Raw genomic sequence first — 21,845 nt, forward strand, 5'->3', positions numbered from 1 at the left:
TATCTAATATTTTCATATCATTTTACTTCTACATGTACATATGTACCAATAGAAACTTTTAACGGATATGAATATAAATTTTCCTTACCAATACACATACATATCCGTATCTGCAATTGATAAGCAATTACGGATATGATAAGTACCATGTTTGAGCCATAACCAAACCGTTTGCAGCCCAGGGCCATTGTGCCAAACTGATACATGGAGTCTCAACAGTGCGTACATATCTACTTGCAATATCAATTTATTCCATAACAAGTTTTCTTTTCAGATACAATAATTTTTCTTATATATACATTTCATGTGCTATAAATACAATACTCACCAGCATTGTGGAAATTATATACAAAAAAGTAAAATAAAAGCAACCGCCCCAAAGCAAATAGGTAATAAACAGATCATAGATGTACACGGATTTGAGCAGCAGATGTGATATGGGCCTTTGGCAGACAGTTTTAATCCCCCTGTAAGTCAAAGTCAACAAGATTAACGGAAAAACAAAAATTAGCAGGGTTCTTTGAGTACAAAACAGGATCAGTGCGCTAAATGTCTAAACTGAACTATATATGAATTGTATAAGAACATGTAAGCATGATTGTCTGAGCCTATAGCATACTATGAGGCGAAGAAAAGGCACATCCACTTCAAGTAGGTCTTCAACAGCAGCAAGCTGTATGCCTAGCACTTACAAATTTATTCATAAATACTGGGTTATTTTTCTCTTTCATATTCCAGAGTTTCATCATCCTTTTTTTTTTAAATTTGGCACCCAGAAGTATAATCTCTCCAGAAGGACCTTTTAAGAGAATTAACATCGTTAAATTGACAGTGAAGAAGTGCAATGATATTTCTACAAAATTAATACTATTATATTCAGTTCTCCACATCTCCATTTATAAATATTTTCTTCGTTTTAATTTTCTTCCCGTCCGGCTTATGTGCAGAAATCAAATGGATAAGATAAGAATAATATTTTCCCTTAAATAAAAGGAAGAAGGGACTTGGGAGTTGAGAGTACTCTTTTTTAACAGGGGCAATAATGTCAAAAAACAACATATGATGTAGTTCTAACAGAAACTCTAATGGTCACATAAAATAAAAGACACTAAAATGTAAAGTAGGTGAACTTAGAGATTATCTGACAGACTTAAACTTCAGAATATTAGCATAAAAAATGAGAGAAAGTTAGAGGCATTGAAGTGCAAATAACCCATAAATATTTCTTGACTCCCGCAAAGACGAGAACACGTGAAAAAGTAATGGAAGTAAGTTGAGTAACTTACTTTGCTGCTGGACCTTAACAATTAAAAACCAAAACAGTTAGCGCCAATACTGAGCCCATCGATGAATTGTCTCCACCATTTGAGGAAACAATGCACTAACACTTTCATTTATGAGATCTTGGAAGAAATGTATGGAGTCCTCATCATCCAAGTCTAAACGGAATTTCTCTTGAAGCTATTCATAAAAAATATTCTTGGTCATATAGGCATACATAAGTTTCAATCTGAGCACAAAGTAGAAAACATTACCTTGAGAATGCCTTTTTCAGGGTCAGAAGCTATATCAGGGATGTTTGAACCAGCCATTAGATGAAACAGATTCAATATAAGGTTACTGGACTTCCGTAAAATGTTATATGCCTCACAACAGTAAGACTTGAACCGCGTGTAATATTGGCTGTAAGTCAAGAAAAGGTTATGTCAGGATAAGAGTCAATTAGTTTAAAAAAAAAAACCATTGGGCTAATTCCAAATAATTTTAAAAGAGAATTAAATTATTAACTATGGGACTCACAAAGAAATCAATGATGCCGCGGAGAAAGTGCTAGATATGGAAGTATGTTGAAGTTTAAAGGTAGTAGGTAAAGTAATTTTCTTCTCTATTATAGGGTATTACCAACATACCCGAGAAGCATATTAATTATAGACTATGGGAGTTTAAGAATGAAGCATGCCAAATTTCGACACAACTTTTGATATTATAGTTATGTTACAGCACGGTTTATTCTTAAACTCTACAATATGCTTCTGGGGTATTTGGTAAAAGGAGGAAAAAAACAAACCTTTCAGCTCCACCCATGGCCTCAACCATTTCCTTGCAAAGTTTCATTGGCGGTGGAAATGGCTTTGGATCTCGACCCAAAATAAAACCAAAATCAACATGAAACAGGCGCCCATCATCCGTGAGGAGAAGGTTATCCAAATGCCTACATGCAAAATAAAGTCATTCTTCAACTTATTCACTTCAAGAAACTCAAGACATGCAAGACTAATTATCATCTTACAGTGTTTTTAGAGGCAATGATAGGCTATAATATTTAACTGATTGCATCAGCTTAGAGCTTCTTCTCACATTTCTATGCATAAATAGGCTGAATATTGAGAGTTATCAATATACAAAAAGTATAATCCTAAATCCAGCGAAATAGTAATAAGGACAACCTCCAGTAATCTTAACACCAACTTAGGCGAGAAGTTTACTAAAATTACACACACACACACACAAAGAACTCCAGATTTCAATATGCAGCTATACATTCATGTTAACTATGCATGTCTTAACAAGTTCTGAAGTTTTTTTTTTGAGTTTGTGTGTGTGTGTGTGTGTGTGGGCAAAGAAGCCAGATGGAAATCAGAATTCCATAATCTTAAATAAATTTCTTCAATCTACCAGTACAAATTATGACATCAGAACTAGGGTTGACGTCATGAGGCTAGAAAAAATATGAAGATAGAGAGGTCAGCAGCATACCCAATTCATAGAAATGAAACTAAGCTAAAAATCAATTTGCAACCAAAGTTTAACAAGAACTATTAGAAAATCCCTTTTAGTATGATGTTTAAAGTCACCCAAGTAAATTGTTTTCCACTCTTAATCAGTCGTTCATAACAAAGAATAAGATGACCTCATCATTATTACAATAAGTGTGAAACTACTAATAAGTGGCAAGAAAGATTTAACCTGAGCACATAGATATCAACTAAAAAAAGTGACTTACCTGTCACCTATCCCCAAGATGTATGTAATGACAGAGTACCCAGCACAGCTTTTAATAAAAGTTTCAAGACAAGTGGCTGTTATACCAAATGGTCCATTTTCATCAGGGTGATACTTTTGAAGATAGTTTGTGATACTCCTGTTCTCTGACAAAATCTGACAACAATTTTCAAGTAAATGCAGATTAGTAATAAATGTCAAGGAGAAAAAACTACAACTATAAGCAATCTATGAAACATGACTTTTATTCATTCTACATAGTGTGCATACAGTTAGATAACACAGAAGATGTCACAGAAGCATTACAAGGATACATCCCTCTAATACCTGTAGTAATGTCACTACGACAAATTCTGTTTTATATCACAGCAAAAGAAAAAAAAACTCATGATTCATTCTACTCACACCTATACAGTTAAACAATACATTAACAAAACTAGCGCAATGGAAATCAATAGCCGAAGTCTTCTGCACTGGTAGTCTGGTACACATGAAAAATTATAATTAACAGAGCAACACGAACAAAGATGATTTTTACAGGCATGGATCTAGGCACCTAAAAGGCTATTATACACATTAACTAAACAACTGAAATGACCACTAATAAAGTGAACGTGCGAAAAGGATGAGGCTAAATTACCAGATTGGTATATTTAGTGGCACCTTTATACCAATAAGACCTATTTAGTGGCACCAGCGACCATAAAGTATATTTAGTTAGTAGTTAGCCCCAAATTGCCATTAAGGCCTACCTGGTCGATAGTGATGAACTTTGAACGCAAAATTATGGATTTTTTGTGCGCGCGCGCACACACACATATCCCTCAAATTTCTCATATATACAAATTACTCCAAAAACTTCCCCAAAAATCCTTACCCTCTCCACCACTAAGATTAGTGACATCTCTCAATAAAACGCATTTCTCAAATCCCCTATTTTCTCCATTACTTCACCATAGCCCATTTCTTACATTTTACCCATCTTTCCCCATTGTTTATCTCTGAACCCAATTGCTTTTTATCGGTTCATTCAGTTTGACGGAGTGATGAGCTCCAATGTTGGTGATTATGGTGAAGGGCCGGCGATGTAGGCTGATAGCATGAAGAAGAAGAGGAAGAGAAAGATGAACAAGCACAAACAAAAGAAGCTCAGGGAGCGTCTCAGATGCAAGGATTTGTCATCAAGTATTTTTCATGAACGAACGACCAAGTATAATGATTCTAATCAGGGACATGTTAAATTTGAGCATCGATACGGTGAATGAAGCAGAATTTAATTTGCTCTTGTTGTTAGTTAAGAGTTAAGGGGAGAGAGAAGGGTTTTATTTTTGCAAAAATCAAGATTTGTGCGCAAATGTGTAAATATGGAAGATTTGAGGAGTATATATGCAAAAAAAAAATTTGTAACTTTTGGCTCAAATTTCACCTCCGGGGATCAGATAGGCCTTGATAGCAATATGAGGCTCACAAAATATACCTTAATGTCACCAGTGCCACTAAATAGGTCTGATTGGTATAGAGGTGTTACTAAATATCCCAATTTGGTAATTTCGCCAAAAGGATAAAGTAGCCCTTTCCCAAAGATTCGGGATGCAGACTCTTGCATTGTTTGTTATTATTGTCTTCAACCCTCTACTTCACCATCACATTAGAGCTTTAAAGGTTTTATTCATTTCCAATTGCGCAAGGGGTGCTATAGAATTTATCAGCATACTTTATAATGAAACGAAATCTTAAGCATGTCCTCCTTTTCACCAAAGATAAAACCTCCCCATAAGAAAATGGAACAGAAGATAGCAAGTATCAAATTAAAAATGAGGGCCATATAATTCTTACAGTTTTTCATATCAGCAGAAATTAGTTATCTATTAAATTATGTGTTTACCTGTGCAAGTGATCTGGATGGAATAAACTCCATCATCCCTTCATCTTGTCCGGTAGCAAGCACTCTATATGGAGTTAAATGCAAGTCAAGATTCTCCAACTTAAGCAATCGGTCCATAAGAGAAACCATCTGAATAACCTACAAAACAAGGATAAAACCAATGGCATCACTTAATGGTTCTCCCAACGAAGTCCTAACAAGGAAATGTCAGCTAGAAAATCAGATGGAACAAGTACAAAAGGAAAACCAAAGCATCATACCTACTGACATTCAGTTAAAAAAAGGGGTTTGCTATATGTAAATTCTTACGCAAGATCCAGCAACATAATACACTGGTTAAAATTCACAATTACAATGTCCTTTAATTGTTCTTCATACATGCCAATAGCTATCAACGTTATAGAACACTATAATGAACAATGATGTTCACATAATTTCATTATAATGCTGCATCAGTCAAAATATTTAAATGAGCAGTATCCAATGCAACTTGCAACAAGAGTATCTCAAGTCAAGGGTCATCTGAAGTTCCAGCTAAGGAGGCATAAATTTTTCTATTGTCCTCTGAGGGAAAGAAGAGGTTTCATGAAAGAATAGGTTTAATAGCACCTACCAATTGATCCTGACGTAGGTCGTCTCCTTTCTTAAAGATTACTTTGCAAGTTCCCCCATTTGCTGTCCGGAAGGTCAACCGTAGAGGGTGCAGTGCACTTTTGAAAATTGATGATTCTGATGGCACGATCCCAGTTATGAGTAGGTTTGGAACTAGAGGATACCGGATAGGCTGAAGAGGGAAGAAAAAAGAAAACAAATCCCAACAAATAGGTATCCTCATCTCCAAATAAGAAAGATTAAAATGGGGAATCTTCAATATTTTGATAAGGATGGCTTTAATAGACAAAGCCAATTAGAAATAGATGCGCAATTAAGTAAATACCTCGTCAAAAAAAGTAAGCTCACTAAGAAGTCCAGAAAGAAGCTGTCTTAATTTCTCGACCTTTTTTTGTGTTCCACCTCGTACGTTTCTTACATCTCTCATAATAGAACCCAACTGAGCAGTCAATTCTGTTTGGCGGACCAAACTCTGCAACAATTTCTCTCCATTTAAGCCTGGTGACATCTGTCATATGAATAAATAATCTGGTTAGCTTCACCAATAAAAAAGCCATAGAAGCATACAGCAAAAGCAAAGTAATATCTTAAGATTACAAAATGTAATATACACTAAAAGAACCAAGTTATATCGATACTGAGACAAGAGATATAGAATAAACTTGGAATATTAATTTAAATGCATCTCTTTCTTTGGCATAGGAGCTGAAAATCAGGCAATTTTCCTGAAAAGAAAAGATAAACACACTAGAAGTAAAATGAATAAAGAGTCAACCTAGTTTAAAGCTCACAACTTCTTGAATATAGAAAATTGTGTTCTGATAAACTTTTAGGAGACATGGGAAGAGAAGCATGCAGCGTACTGGAGTAATTTAAGTAATTGGCCACAGAAACAAATTACTTATACCTTCATCATGCTTGCTAGCATGTCATAAGTACAGCAAAAGCGTTTTGCACAGGCAGGATCATGAAACTCGACTCTTACATACCACTGGAGGAAGCTAGCCAACTCGATATTCGACAGTGCTGCAGGTTTTTCAAATGCATAGAAAGTCCATCAGGCCACAGAACCTAGATAGAAATTCTACTAATGAAGTAAAGTGAAAAAAATCCTTAGAAAACAAAATGCATCAAAGGTACAGCACATGCACATGGTTTTAAGAAAGTTACAGTTAACAACCTTTTAGCTCTTAGTGTAAACATCAAACTTCAAAATGTAGTAGTTTACTAACAAAATGAACTATCATAGTCATTTAAAGCTCTATCCAAGAACAAGTTAAAGGAAAGAAAGCTTGAAAAAGATTGACGAATATAACAACTCACCATGAATATCATGCCAACCACTGTCAGTTATACCTAATTCCTAGCCAAGGGGAACATGGGAAAGATGAGACCTTATCACAAAACCTAGAGGGTTACCCGATTTAAGCTATCTTCCCTTTCTAAAACAAAACCTAACCTACTATTTTGACATACAGTTTAAGGAAGACCTCAAAGTTACCATAGGCTAGAGCTGTGTCTATACAATGAGAAGAGATCATAGGATTGTTCAAAGGAATTGCATTTGCCTATAAAATCACAATATACTCAATGAGTAAAAATGAATCACATGTTTCAGATATATAAATAGCAAATCACCCATACCCATTGACAAAAACCAATGCTGAGGATAAACAAAAAACACCAAAATCAATAAAAAAATTAAAATTTGAGATACACTATTTTTTAACTAAATAGGATGTAATATAGATGAAGAACAGACAAAAAAACAAAAGAAAGAAGGAAAAGGAGGAAGAAGAGGAACCAAGCTGATTTTCAAGATCTGATCAGGCTGGTACGTGTGTAAAAAGTTTATATACATGTAAGTGCAAAACAAAGTGGTGCTTATTGAATTAATACAAAAGGTCATTCTCTTGCTGTATGGATTTTTTACTTCAAAAAAAATATTGGACGACATTGTAAAATCAAAACAAAGATAGTTTCATTGTAGTTTTACCCTGGTATGATGTTGGTGTATCATCATCACAACTCTCTAATAAAAACTTATGACAAAAGAAGCCTCATGTTGCAGGCGTTTCTTTACCTATTTAAGTTTTTAGCAATCAGAAAGCTCCCATAGCATGTTGGTAGATCTGTGATCTGATGCAATTGAAAATGCAGATAATTGAATAAAATCATGGAAAAATATCCCAATTAAACCTTTTATTCTAAGTATGGTTGATATTTGAGGTTGTCACCAAGTGGACATACTAATGCCATACACTAAAAGCAAAAAGACCTTTATCGAGATGATCCAATGAGTCTACTTAAGTATCTTAGAAAGAGCAGAAACATACAGCGCTGCACAAGGAAAAGTGCCAAGCGGGACTTATCAGATCTTTCAAAGCGGAGAGCTTGCACCAACTGAAGCAAATAACAATGGAGTTCATCATCGTCAGCCCTTTCAAGAACACTTACGGCATATGCACGAACCTGTTTGAATCAAATTGCAACAGCAAGGATATATTAATATCAGAAAACTGCATGACAACTGTGAAAATGTTAATTTTTTGTAAGTGTTAGATAGCATCTTATTTTTTGCGTATAGATGATTTGAACATAAGAATGACCTAATGGTACCCAACTTCAGGATTCTCAATTCTCAAATTATTATAAGCATCACAGACTTGTTGACAGGAAAACAAGGGAAAAATATTAACAAAGCAAAATCATATAGATGGATCGGCATGTTGTATATAGTTAATGTTACAGAACCAGGCAAAGTCGAGCACATGATTTTTGTCTATCAAAATTCACCAAAATCTAAAAACCAAGGATTAACTACTTGGGATTAATTACTTTCCAAGTATTGTGGGGACATATGATATCTACAAAAAAAATTATAATGTGCCTATAACTATCCATGCTTTATCAGTCATACTACTTGGCATTAAGAATGGGCATAGCTGAAATGAGAATTTTGAGATGGATGAATGGTGATGCAAAAAAAGGGTGCATCAGTAAGAAGTTATGTGCCTTCAATTGAGGATAGAATGAGGACAAACCAACTGGCATAGATTGGGCACACACAATGGAGGCCAATTAGTGTGGTGGTTAGAGTGATTGCAACATATCGATGGAGCTAAGTGGATTAGATGTATGCCAAAACCAACATGGATTGAGGAAGGTAACAGAACTTGAGAGTTATTAATTTAGCAGTGGAATGACTCTTAATGAGGCTGATGAAAAAAGATTTCTGTAGAGAACCCCATATATTTCGAAGCTAAAGGAACTAGAGGTATTAATTTAACGTAGTAATGACCCTTAATGGAGCTGAAGAAAGAAGATTTGTGTAACCCTTTTGGGTTTTTTTTTAATATTTTGAAATTAGTCCCTCAAATCCTAAAGGAGATGGACATTTACTTAACAGTTGAATCGATGTAATTTTATGTTATTTTTTGCCAGTTATCTTCTTGCTCTCATGACATAGTTTAGTGGAGATAGGTTATCCAAGGATCAAGTTCTCCTTTTTTCACACTCATAGATTTATAGATCCAACTAGCAAGCTACTTTTTTGAATGTTTTTTTTAATAACCTATGGATAAGCAAGCAGGATCTGGAAATTGCCTTCTTGAAAATTGAAATTCTAAAAATCAAGTTTAGACACATGAGAAGGGTGTGATTCGATCGCATTGATGTTTGGAATCCCTGACTTTGAGTTCCTTGTATGAGAAAATTAAGAATCTTATACATCACAGATTCATATGACAAATTAAACCCCTCCCTCCTTAGCACATTGAATCCCTCTCTCCTTACCTCACTCCAAAATTATGTTCACTCCGTAGATGATATGTGATGTTGTTGATCAGGAAAGTAATAACTGAGACACTAACCTTCTAATGTTGAAACTGATGATAGCCGTAAACCTCTCTAGTTATGCGCATGATAGCTAATTAATTATTTAGATTAACAAAAAAGAAAGTTGTCCATAGGGGTGCTAAACGGCTCTGATATATCTGAACCGATCCGCATCCGTATCCGAACGGATGCGGATATGGTAAGCTAATTTTAAAACCGGACGGATACGGTTTCGGATACAGATCTGGTTTCAGATTTATTTTCGGATACGGATTCGGATATGAGGGTTGCGGATACAGATATCCGCAATGTAATAATGATTCGGGTCCCAAAGTTACAATTACAAACCCGTGACCGCTAACCCAAAACTCAACTACAACTAAAAACCCTAGCTTTATGATATCATATCTCATTCTGCCTCCAAGCCCTCCACTCAATTTCCAACCTCCGTCCACTCAAATTCGTCAGATCCTGACGTTCCCGAGACTCCTGAGTCCCGACCCAAGACTCCCGACCCGCCGTCGGCGTCATCTTCACCGTCCTCCGGCGTCATCTTCGTCGTCAGATCCTCGTCTAGGCGTCGTCTTCGTCGGATCTGGCCTTGTCTCGTCCAGGCGTCGTCTTTGTCGTCAGATCCTCGCCTTGTCTCGTCCAAGCGTCATCTTCGTCGGATCTGGCCGTCGGATCTGGTGGTTGAAGAGGGGATAGTGACACCTAAAATTTTAGAGCGGGGAAAGATAGGGCCATATGTGCTTGGAATTTAGAGATAAGAGGAGATAATGCCATAGCCGTCGAATAAGCTAATGGAAAAATATTACACCATAGTTGGAGAGAAAAACTGAAAACAAAAGGTATGGAACTAGAATGGAAACTTAAAATATTTGCTCCCTACTCAAAATAAGCTAAAAGAGACGATTATATCATCCTATTAATTGGTGTCACCAACTTGGATTAATCGATGTCTAATATATTCCCCTTTGTACTTCATCTATCTCTTTGGACCACTCTATTTTTATCTATAATTATATGACATTGATCCGAAAAAAAGACCGACCTAACTGTTTATGAACTTGCATGTATTTGTAATCCAAATAATCCAAATCCAAATTCCCCATACTTGAAATCTAGATAATGCAAATCCAAATTTTTTGTATGCACCTTATATTGGGCTCTGCTTGGAAATCAGATAATTTTGATCTAATTGGTTTTATGAGGCTATTTGGTTCGCCTAAATTTGTAGAAACTACATGAATTTCTTCCTGAAAGTGTCAAAATTTTAAAAATAAATAAATAGGTGAAAGTCAAGGCAATTTCTAGCTAATATGAAGAAAATAGTCAAAAAGTTCTGACAAAGTACATTAAAGTACTACCCATAAAATTGGTTTCATTTGCTATGATTTTGTTTCCAACCAAATTAGAGATAACAAACTGAAAATAAGCGTCGTCTTCGTCTTATTTCAGAAAGTTTTATATTACATTTCTGTAATTGTCTTCGGACTTGGTTGTTGTGTGTTTGCTGCCTGTTCTTAGAGGAGTCTTCTATTTGCAATCTATTCTCAGAAACTATTCTCAGAAAGTTTTATATTACATTTCTGTAACTGTCTTCGATAACTATCTATTACTATATAGAGTAATTCTAATTATATGTGAATTAAGGAGAAGCATACAACCACATACATTTCTATCTATTACTATATAGAGTAATTCTAATTATATGTGAATTAAGGAGAAGCATACAACCACATACATTTACCTATTTGGTTGTAATTTATGCATAGGTTTATATGTGAATTAAGGAGAAGCATACAACCACATACATTTACCTATTTGGTTGTAATTTATGCATAGGTTTACTAATTCATATCCGATTCATATCCATTTGTCGAATATCCGTTTATATCCATGATCATATCCGATCCGATTCTCAAATATCCGAACCGTATCCGTTTCCGATGATACGATTAATGTTTTTTCTTACCGAAGATTATCTGTATCTGTATCCGTATCCGTTTATAAAAAGCGGATATGGATATGGTAAGTGTCATATCCGAACCGTATCCGCTCCGATAACACCCCTAGTTGTCCATGTTTGCATTTAGTTCATTAATTCAACATTGATATTTCCAGAATGACCAAGTTTAAACCTGAACAAAGAAAGCTATTCAACTACATGCTTCAAAACAACAGTCATATTCACATCTCAAATTAGAAAAATCAGCATGGCAGGACAAATGGAGCAGAGATATAGATATACTTACTTCTTCACTCTCAAAATTAGGAGACAGAAGTTCCAATGCATCAGCCACATCAATGGGCTCCCACTTGCCCATTAAATCAATTGCCTGCTTTGCTTCCTACATAAAATGAAGCATGAACTGAGGCAAGTCCAAGTGTGACTAAATTGTAACTACAGATGCCTCCCACGAGCAGCAAAGTAATTCCAGAATAGAGACAATATAGAAAAGTTAGTATATGTACAATGTGAAACATCGATAACAGAATTCTGAATTTACAAGTTGATGTGTACAGTGCAAAACATTTATAATGTAACTCTGAATTTACACATCTCTTATGATAAACAATCAAACTCTCTATACAAATCAATTACTCAAACATAAGTTACCTCTTTTGACATTGAACATAATTTCAGAGCTTTGATATTGTGGTAAGTACCTGATGGTACCAGATCCAGGCAGGCATTTAGCAAGCATACACGAATACCTGCCCATGACCATACCTAACCTGCTCCCTCCCCCATATCCTACACAATCTTAACTACTGTCATCCCGTGGTCTTGCAAAACTAAAAGGAAACAGAGGATAGAAAAAGTGAAAAGCTCCAATCATTCTATCACGTACCACGCAAGAACTTTGTCAGGTCATCAATATTATCCTCAATTTGCTCTAGCTTGAGTACTTTAACTACGCAATTTATCCAGAACTCCTTCCTCAAAGTGCTAATATGAATAATTATTGAATACATAAAAATGACCACACACTGAACTTTCTTCTAGTTTATATCCCATGTGCAACTATTTCACGGGCCATGACTAATTCAATGAGCTATTGAGAAATCAACAAAAAAACTTCTTTTTTTGAAGCATAGCAATAAACTAATAGATATTAAAATATGAACATATTTAAAATGTAATCTTTAAAAAGATTTTTTATTGCCAGACAACTGCAAATCTCCAATAGCTCTAAACAGTAAGCTACAAATCCATATATGAGAGCCCAAGCCAATCTTTCCATGTAAAATATATTCTCGCAGGTCCCCTTTAGATGAACCATGTTACTGAAGAACTAACACTAAACATATCAATTCACAAGAAGCCAAAGCCCAACATTTAGTAGAAGTGGAGAGAGATATTACAAGGAAATATGAGCATGTTTAAGTACACAATTCTAACCTGAACATCACTCCATTCAACACATCTAAGAAATTTTGTGAGTGCTTTCTTTTCTGACATCAAAGAGAAGCGGAACTTCCACAGCAGTTGTCTCTCATCACCGCTCAATGTTCGTGTTGGAGGGTACTTGAGGATTCTGTGTATTGACCTTCCATGCCAAAGAATACAAAGTTATAAATTAACCAATAACTGGTAGCATGATATATCCATGCCAATGCAGATTATTTACCAAAGACTGATAAAAGGCACGTGCCTGTGCAGAGAAGGTGTATGAATAGCAGCCAACAAATGTAGGGAATTCAAAAATAGATCCTGGACCTCTCATATATACATCATTAATTGTATGAAAAATAAAGAAGTAACGCAGCTATTACTGGCACAACTCTAAAAATTGGATGCAGATTCCTATGAGAATTCATAATTTTCTACATTAGAGTTAGTAACGCAGAAAATGTTAGATAAAAGATAGCAATGAAAATACTCGCCTTTATAGACTATATACATCTGAACTTACTGCTAAAAGAAAATAACAATGCATCTTCTAGCTGAAGGAAGACTTCAAAACATATGTAAACAGGAGAATAGAAAATGCAACTGCTAAAGAAAGACTCTTCTTTCACAATAAGGTAACATACCCAGTTGGTAAAAAATCCTATTTCAGTGCTTACAAGTGGCAAATGAAGCTGCACAAGATACAGTTTGGGACCAATATATGTTAGATGATACAGATACATGCCATCGTGGAAGACAATACAGATAGCTTCCGGGTATACTAAAGCCTAATATATTGGGAGTATCACTTGAGGTGATATGAGAAACAAAGACCGACAAGCATGCCAAATTGGAGAAGCGAATCAAGGATGTAGTTGAAGAAGCAGCTAGCACTAGGATAAGAAAAATGAACATGAATTGGGAAGGACAAAAGATATGACAATTGCTAACTTAACAAACAAGATGGGCCCCAAAACAAAAGCTGAAACAGAAAAAGGACCATGCAGCTGAGACAAAAAATGGATAGACGCTTTTTGCTGCAATTGTTGCTTCTGTAGAAACATTTACAGTGGCCGTAAAACTAGTAACAGATGCAGCACGTAAAGTGGTAAAACATAACTAAATAATGAAAGAAAGGTAGTAGAAGACTTACTTTCTTTCGCTATTACTTGGTTTAAGATCTCGATCAATTATGCCACGAGTCAAGCTCCTTGCAAGCTTTAGTTGTTTGTGCTCAGAAGGATTTTTCCTTCCAACTTCAGGGTCCCATACAGTAACAAGTTCGTTTGTTGAAGAAACAAAAGTCGGAGCCAAAAAATTTGCTCCAGACTCCTACAAAATCCGGTAAATAAGTTACAGTTACTCAAAACATAACCACGTCGACCAAAAAACATACTATGAACTGAAAATATACAACTTTTCTGCAAGACATCTGGTAGGCTGTCAGCTAAGATAAAACAGAATTTCCCTAACTTTGGACATACGATTAATAAGTAATCTAGTACAATGACAAGGATCAGAATGTTCAAAAACTTTAAACTCACATCTTTAAATGCCAGCAAATTACCTGAAAAACAACTGTGTGTTCAAAACTGCAGAAATCAACTATCAGGCTTAGGTGAGAATTTCCATTTATACTGCTTTCCCTTTCTTTGAGCTTCTCCACAGATTTAAATGCAAGACGGTCCAACCAATCGATATGTTGTATCCGCCCCCTTTCATACTTATTTACCAGCCTTTCCAGGCGCTCTATCTCACCTCTCTCATGCTTTGGAACCTGACAAATTCCATAAATCACTAAGCGTAGATAATGTTAAGGTAGAAATAGCAGAAAAAGGATATACACCATATGCAAGGTTATAACTGGTTAAGCAACTTCAGCATAACATCCCCGTACAGACCTTCCCAGGTGTACTAGTGGGAATGCTTCCATCTGCTTCTTTTCTTTCCCAAAGTCGAAGCTTTTGCCTCCCAGTTTTAAGCTGCTTTTTGCTATTGAAAAGAAAAATTGTAGCACCACCGACTAAAGACTCGTCAGAACCACAGGACACATCCCGAACCTACAAGATCAAGAAATCAGCATGGATGATCACATAGCGTGAGAAACAAAGACAAAAGATCACATAAATTGATAAAATAATTAAGGGAGTTTCAAACCAAAAATAAAGTAAAGTAGATGAATATAAGAAGATTGACAAGTGAAAGATGTAATAAAATCTGAGTCGAGAAAATAAATCTGAAAATAAATCTCAGAATTATATGAATCCTCTTTTTCTTGCGATGAGAATATTTTCCATATGTCACGGGTAATAAAGTACACACCAAAGACAGAACCTGAGATTCTTTGCAACATGAACTAGAGCTATGGTCAAAGTTGCTATCCAAGCTTCAGTAACCAGAAAAACTGAATACTTGGATCCATATTATGAATAAAGAATAATTTTTATGCAAGCTTATGATACTTACTACTTACACATAACATTATCAGACACTTTACTGTGATGCTGGGAATGTTTCCTATTTGGCCCCTTGGTCTGTTTGTGCCTTGGATCTGAAGCCCCTAAAGCAAATTTATCAACGTTGACCTCTTTTTAGTCAAAAAATGGAAGGTTTCTCCTTGGTGGCATGAGCTTAAACTCATAGTCCATAGTCCATAACTTCCTACCTGCTAACTTATACTCAAAAGTTCATGGCAAATCTCCCTACAATCCATCGTCTTTTTTTTGGACAGGAGTTTGGCACTGGTTGAACCGTTTGATGTGAAATTGGCAGGCGATTGTTAAATTTTCTCAAATTATTCACGAGTTTTATATTCCATAAGGACAACTACCTTAAAGAAGACATGTATCCAAACATATCATTAGACAAATTAAGATTCTTATACAGTTACAACCATCCTAATTTTTTTGGATCTCGTATGTGTAACTTCAAGTTCAGCACTTTCAGCTATTTTTAGTTTCTAAGTGAAACTACCATCATCCTAGATAAAACTAACAGCATAGTGTTAAACTAATTACTGTCTACTCAATGAGGCAAGAAAACCTGCAAGAAATATCCAATATAAAAAGAGTAATGTCAACAAATACCAAAGAAGACCACGTTAACTTACAGTTACTGCAAGTTGGGCCTGAGAAGTTAAATCGCGATACTTAGTACTCAGTGTAATGAGCTCATTCCAGCAATATGGGTGTCCCGAAGACTCCAGCCTGGTATTTTAGTAAGGAAAAAAAATTATCAGGTTGCACAAAACCACAAGAGCTGATCAATGGCATCAATCATGGGAGTACCTCGTTCTTGTAGGCAAGCCAAAAAGGACTCCGTCAAGGTACAAGGAACATTCAACGAATAGCTCCGCATTTTTGTTACCATTTGAAGCTAGAACTTCTGCGAGATGAAGAAATCACACCAAGGATCAAAGAGCAACAAAGAAATTCAAACTAAAACAAGAAACAGGAGAACATGCACTTGATTTCTGACATTGTAGTGTATGTGCTCAATTCCACATCTACACCTAGCCACTAGTTTTTCATCAGAATCATTGACCCGTCACTGTTAATTTTCCACTCTCTCCAGTGATATCATAAAAACTTAAACCTGCTCCTTACTGTTGCTAAATCAAATTCGAAAACCCTAGAATCCACAATGTGTGCAATAAATCTACGAACTTTACACACGAAATAGTATAGACAGTAATCCTAACTATCAATCCCAACCACATAAACCCTAACTCGGCATAAAACACAGAAACAACTAATCCACTCGAAATTACCACCAAAAAGATCTACAGAAACCCTAATTGCAACGGAAACGTACCAGATTTGGGCGGGGATTGGGGGAAATTGCCCTCAAGGCGCTCGATCTTGAAGGTGACGGGGAGGTTGATGTCGCAAGAGAAGAAGAAGCGGAACTCGTTGCCGTTCATCGAGATTAAATTAGGGTTAGGGTTTCTAAGTTGAGAAAATTTTGGAGGGAATTCGAAGGGGAGAGAACTGGATTGAAGAGGTGGTCTCCTACAGTTGGTAGGTATCTATCTCATGGTGAATGTTGTACGGGTGTCTTGTATAAATTGATATGCGGGTGTCGCGATTGGACCTGAGGTGCGTTGGGCCGGGTCGGTTAGTTATTATAGCCTCACCCTCTTTAAATGTAGAAGACATCTACAATTCACTAATCATATCTTCTCATTCAGTAGACACCATAAATGATATTCTTCGTATAAATTACATAAAAATTCTTTTAATTATAAAGCCCGTTAAAATGAGTCAATGTTATTAATCCACATAATCAACCGTACAAGTTCTCTACAATCAAGAATATAGAGAATCCTTTCTCCACACCCACACAAAAAAAAGGTAAAGGTTAGAACAAGTTAATTAACACTTAAAAAACACATAATAACATCCCAGGCATTTCCCTTTTCCTCACATTCTTTCCATCAATCTTTGGGGATTATGTTCATATCCCTCAAACCTCTCCACCCATTTCCTCACACTTTTAAGGGTGTCCACGCTCTTAACGAACCCATACTCCCTGCTCTTGTTCATGCTGCACACGTGTTGAAACCCAAAGTTGAGCACCGCATACAAAGCTTCAAACGTTGCGATCCCCTCTAAACTTGTCTTCAGCAGCCCGTTCTCCTCCACGATGGCATCCCACACGTGCGCTTTCTTCTTCATCTCTCCGACCCAAGTGGGCCCCACCGGCTTCGACGGGCAGTCGGAGAAGTCCACGTGGAACAACTCCGACACAAGCTGCAGCCAGGGGAAATCTAGATTTCAGCTGATAAACGATAACATAACATTCAGAAACAATGTTAACTATACACTGCATTTTTAAGGTATAAAATTTCTAAAATAAGTCGTCACAATGCGTTTTTAAAAAAAAATATTTATTAATATTTTATGAGGAAAAGAAATTTAGTTGCGACTCTTAATTTTATGTGGGTTCTTAAGCTCGAATTAGTACTAGACTTTTAAAAGTTTTAGGTTATAATTAGCTTTCACGTATAAGGTATGATATAAGTGGGTAAGATGCTTAATTTCATCCCCTCAAATTTGTCAACCACGTGTTCCCTCTAATTAAGTTGACTGTCAAATGTGAGAGGTGAATGCGAATGTAAAAATTTTCACCCAAAACTCTATTATAATATTCATATGATAATTCTACAACTCTCTAACTATTAAGTTTGTTAAACTTACTATATATTTAATCTATCCATTTTTTAATATATATATAGAACCGGTATACGCTTAAATTAGAAATTGGTAGAGTTAACGGTAAATTTAACAAATATTAATGGTTAAATTGCTCTAAAATTAACATTTTAATTATATGGGGTCTTTCGAGTGAAAACATTCACATTTACATAATAGACGGTATCAATGTGCCAATTTTAAACAACTTTAGGTCCCGTTTGGCAAATGGTTAAGGAAGAGGGATTAAATAGAAGGATTAATGTACTTGTGATCGGTTTAGTATTTGGGAATAACAATGATTTTGACTATTTTTTAACTATTTTCTTTATAATTAGAAGGGTTAACTTTTAATCCTTCTAAATAGAAGTATTAGTAAACCCCTCATTTTGAGGGGTTAACTCATTTTAATCCCTCTAGAGGGTTTAACTTAATCCTTCTATACTTTTTATGTTTGACAAATTATGGAGGGTTAACTCACTTTAACTCTTGTATAGATTTTTTGTGTTTGGCGGGTTAAGAAGATGTTAAATCTCCTTAACCCCTCACTTAACCCTTTGTCAAACGGTACCTTAAGGTATATAATTTCTACGAAAAACAACTGATCGAGGGTATATAAATGCTAAATGAGGGAAACTATAAGGCATTTAAGTGCTATTTAGCCTGGAACTAATGCTAACTTTTATAAAACCTCATTAAGACCACCCACACCCCAAGTTTAATAATTTCAAAGGAAAATTATAGTTTCTCTCTCTGGAAAAATGTGAAAGTTCACGGGAGTTTCGTGAGACACCTCAGAATTTATGGGACCCGTGTGACAAGCCAAGTTCATGGGGTTTATATATGTGAAATTTAATTTATTTTAAACTAAGGATCATGAATTAATAAAGCTTTATAAATATAACACCTTCCATATGCTTCTCCAAGTAAACACATCCCCATTAGTGCAATTGAACGCCTGATACTTAGCTGCCGGCGACATCGCAGCCCATATCTGCTGCTCGGCGAGCAGGCCGGAGTCCGACGCATCACAGAAATGGCTCCACGTGTACCCGGTGCCCGGATACACGTACGGTGATCCCTCATGGCGGCAGATGAGGGCGTAGACAGCGAGCGTCAGCAGGAGGTTGTTTACACTGCACGTCGACGCGCCGAAGATCAGCGATGACCGGTGGACAGTCCAGGTGAGCTTCGGGGTGTAGGAGGAGAGTATGTCTTCGAGCGCGTAGTAGAATTGAGGGTATGGGAGCCTGAGATATATAAATATGGCAGAAAGATACTCAGTCAATTTTGAGCTAACCCCCCTAACTATTAAAACTATCACTTGGCCCACGAACTTCCGAGAGATCGAGTTCAACAGAATGGTAGAGATCCTCTACATCCTTGGTTGTAGAGAACGTTTATGACTAACTAATTATATCTTCTCACTCGGTACGTGGACCCCCGCGGATGATATGAGTTATCTAAATAAAAATGCTTTTAATTGCGGGGCGTGCTAAGATGAACCAATAGTATTAACCCACCTAATCAAGTGTAAGCATTCTCTACAACCAAGGTTATAGAGAATCTGAGCTCAAAAATGTCTTAGGTGCTCCATGAGCATTACACCATATCGATCAATAGGAAAAATCCATGTGGCCCAAGCCACTTACAAATGGAAAGGTGATAGAATTAAATATTTTTCTCTTGAGCTACACGCACTCCTCCTACTGTTGTGGTGCATGCTCATGAAGCATCTAATAACTCAACAAGTAAAAATCTCATCACTTAGTGAACCCCATAAATGGTATAGATTATCTAAATAATATAAAACACTTTTGATTGTGTGCGGCCCGGTGAGCTAAACCAATAGTATAAGTCCACGTAACTAATTATAGGTGTTCTCTAAAATCAAGATCGTAGAGAATCCAGACTCTCTCCAAAAAAGCCAATAACTTTTGATTTTTTTTTTTAAATAATTCGTCTACATGGTGTAACCTCAACTTCTCGTTTGCGGCGCTCATTAAAATTTGAGTAAATTTGACCAAACCCCACAAAAAATTTAAATACCCCCTGAATTTTGATTTTTCCTTAAAACTTCATGACGCCCCAAAAACTCTAAAGTGTTTCACGTAAACCCCTAAAAGTCTTACCTTTTTTGCAAAATCCTCGAAAAAGTGTTCATTGCAAATGGCCATATTGTATGGGTAATATTTCCGTTCTTATTTTCTCCTGGGCTCATCTTCTCCTCCTTTCGCTTTTTGGACGTTTTGTTCGAAGAGTTGAAACTTCAAAGTCATGGTAGGTTATTTAAGACTCTTTGGAGTTTTGTGATTTTATGACAAAAAAGTTGTTGGGGACTTTGTGGTGACATCGCAAAGTTTTGGAGGATTATCCGAGACTCTTTAAGAGTGTTGAATTTTGTGGGAAAATGCAAAAGTTCTATGGTAGCTTAATTTTGTCAGAAATGGTGGAAAGTATGGAGAGTTGTGTGAGAATTTGTCCAACAAATTTACCCAATTAACTGTAACCATATCAGACAATTTTTTTTGCAACTCTAATTGTCACCTTGGTAGCTTGGGAGTCCCTTAGTTGTCAATTGCTACTCAATTTAGCTTCTCACTACAAGCATGTTTGGCTACTACTTATTTTTTGTTACCTTAAGTTCCTTATTTTCATAACTCTTTATAAAGATATAAAAAAGAAGGAAAGTATTTGGTAAAATTCTTAACTCATAAGGATATGCATGTAGTTATGTGTTTGGTAAATCAATAACTTATAATAGTCGTCAAATGATCAAACAAGGACATCTTGTTAAATCTCACATTGTGATTAACTCATTAATTATCTTATTAAGCAGATTATTATCATTAGTAAACTTATTAATTAACTAAGTAAAAAATAAAAATTAATTATTTCACATTAATTATGCTTACTAATTACAAATAATAGGGCTAATTAATTAATTTTATATTTGAAAAATATAATATCAGTATATTTTAGTTCATTAGAAACTAATTATTTCATAATAAGATATATTTTTTAATTAAAATATTTGTATACATTACAATATTACTGTGGTTATTACTAATATTGATATCAATTATTTAATTTCATATTAATTAAATAATATTATTAATAAATTTATTTATTAATTAATGGTAATATTTATTTACTCCTAAAAATTAGTTATTTCATGATAAGATATATACTTAATTAAAATATATTGATAAATCACATATATTGTGGTTATTAATTACTAATATTGATATTTATTAATTAGTTTCTTAGTAATTAAAGAATAAGGATTAGTAAATTAATTTATTAATTAAATAATAATTAAAAATAATATTTGTTCTTAAAAACAAAAAAATATAAATAATTACTTAAGTAGTAATTATAATAACTTTAAATATAATAATCATTTATTGTGAATAATAAAAATTATTAATTAGTTAAATAAAAATTATCTATTTCATTGTAAGAAATATACTTAATTAAAACATATTTTGTTGATGATGGGTAACCAAACAGTCAAATATTTGTGATGAGATTGATGGGGGGCCGCTCCCTTCCCCGAATATCCAGTTCTGAGTTGAGTAGCTGAAGCCTGCACAAGTAGGAAATTGTGAGAGGACGGAGCTTGGTTCCCCCGTTGTACTTTTAGTTAAATAAAAATTATCTATTTCATTGTAAGAAATATACTTAATTAAAACATATTTTGTTGATGATGGGTAACCAAACAGTCAAATATTTGTGATGAGATTGATGGGGGGCCGCTCCCTTCCCCGAATATCCGGTTCTGAGTTGAGTAGCTGAAGCCTGCACAAGTAGGAAATTGTGAGAGGACGGAGCTTGGTTCCCCCGTTGTACTTAGCTGAAGCCTGCACAAGTAGGAAATTGTGAGAGGACGGAGCTTGGTTCCCCCGTTGTACTT

At 35.4% G+C, this 21,845-nt stretch overlaps 2 protein-coding genes across 2 annotated transcripts in view; both read right to left on the bottom strand.

Annotated features, from left to right (window-relative positions):
- Positions 208 to 16,773, bottom strand: LOC109844443 (phosphatidylinositol 3-kinase, root isoform). The gene is made up of 18 exons (XM_020413477.1): positions 16,551 to 16,773; positions 16,025 to 16,121; positions 15,847 to 15,943; positions 14,639 to 14,797; positions 14,305 to 14,514; positions 13,891 to 14,069; positions 12,747 to 12,894; positions 11,596 to 11,691; positions 7,837 to 7,972; positions 6,408 to 6,526; positions 5,826 to 6,008; positions 5,502 to 5,672; positions 4,889 to 5,026; positions 3,005 to 3,159; positions 2,069 to 2,212; positions 1,536 to 1,683; positions 1,287 to 1,461; positions 208 to 467 (listed from the first exon to the last, which is right to left on the bottom strand). Exons 1-17 carry the CDS (start codon positions 16,657 to 16,659, stop codon positions 1,324 to 1,326), a joined length of 2,427 nt encoding a protein of 808 aa, XP_020269066.1. The 5' UTR covers positions 16,660 to 16,773; the 3' UTR covers positions 208 to 467; positions 1,287 to 1,323.
- The window catches only part of LOC109844891 (3-oxo-Delta(4,5)-steroid 5-beta-reductase-like), an 8,690-nt gene continuing 3,835 nt past the window's right edge, over positions 16,991 to 21,845 (bottom strand). The window contains exons 2-3 of the mRNA XM_020414062.1: positions 18,837 to 19,179; positions 16,991 to 17,488 (exon numbers count right to left, since the gene is read on the bottom strand). Of these exons, the coding sequence (XP_020269651.1) occupies positions 17,159 to 17,488; positions 18,837 to 19,179 (673 nt within the window). The 3' untranslated portion in view covers positions 16,991 to 17,158. The remainder of the gene's footprint in view (positions 17,489 to 18,836; positions 19,180 to 21,845) is intronic.

Source organism: Asparagus officinalis, chromosome 6 (assembly GCF_001876935.1).
Source record: "Asparagus officinalis chromosome 6, Aspof.V1, whole genome shotgun sequence".
Classification (NCBI taxonomy): Eukaryota; Viridiplantae; Streptophyta; class Magnoliopsida; order Asparagales; family Asparagaceae; genus Asparagus; species Asparagus officinalis.

Excerpts from the sequence above, each read along its gene's own strand:
- LOC109844443 (XM_020413477.1), bottom strand. The coding sequence starts at position 16,659 with ATGAACGGCAACGAGTTCCGCTTCTTCTTCTCTTGCGACATCAACCTC. Across the intron at positions 11,692-12,746 it reads TTGAATGGAGTGATGTTCAG|GAAGCAAAGCAGGCAATTGA; the intron begins GTTAGAATTGTG and ends CATTTTATGTAG. Across the intron at positions 2,213-3,004 it reads ATCTTGGGGATAGGTGACAG|GCATTTGGATAACCTTCTCC; the intron begins GTAAGTCACTTT and ends TTTTGCATGTAG.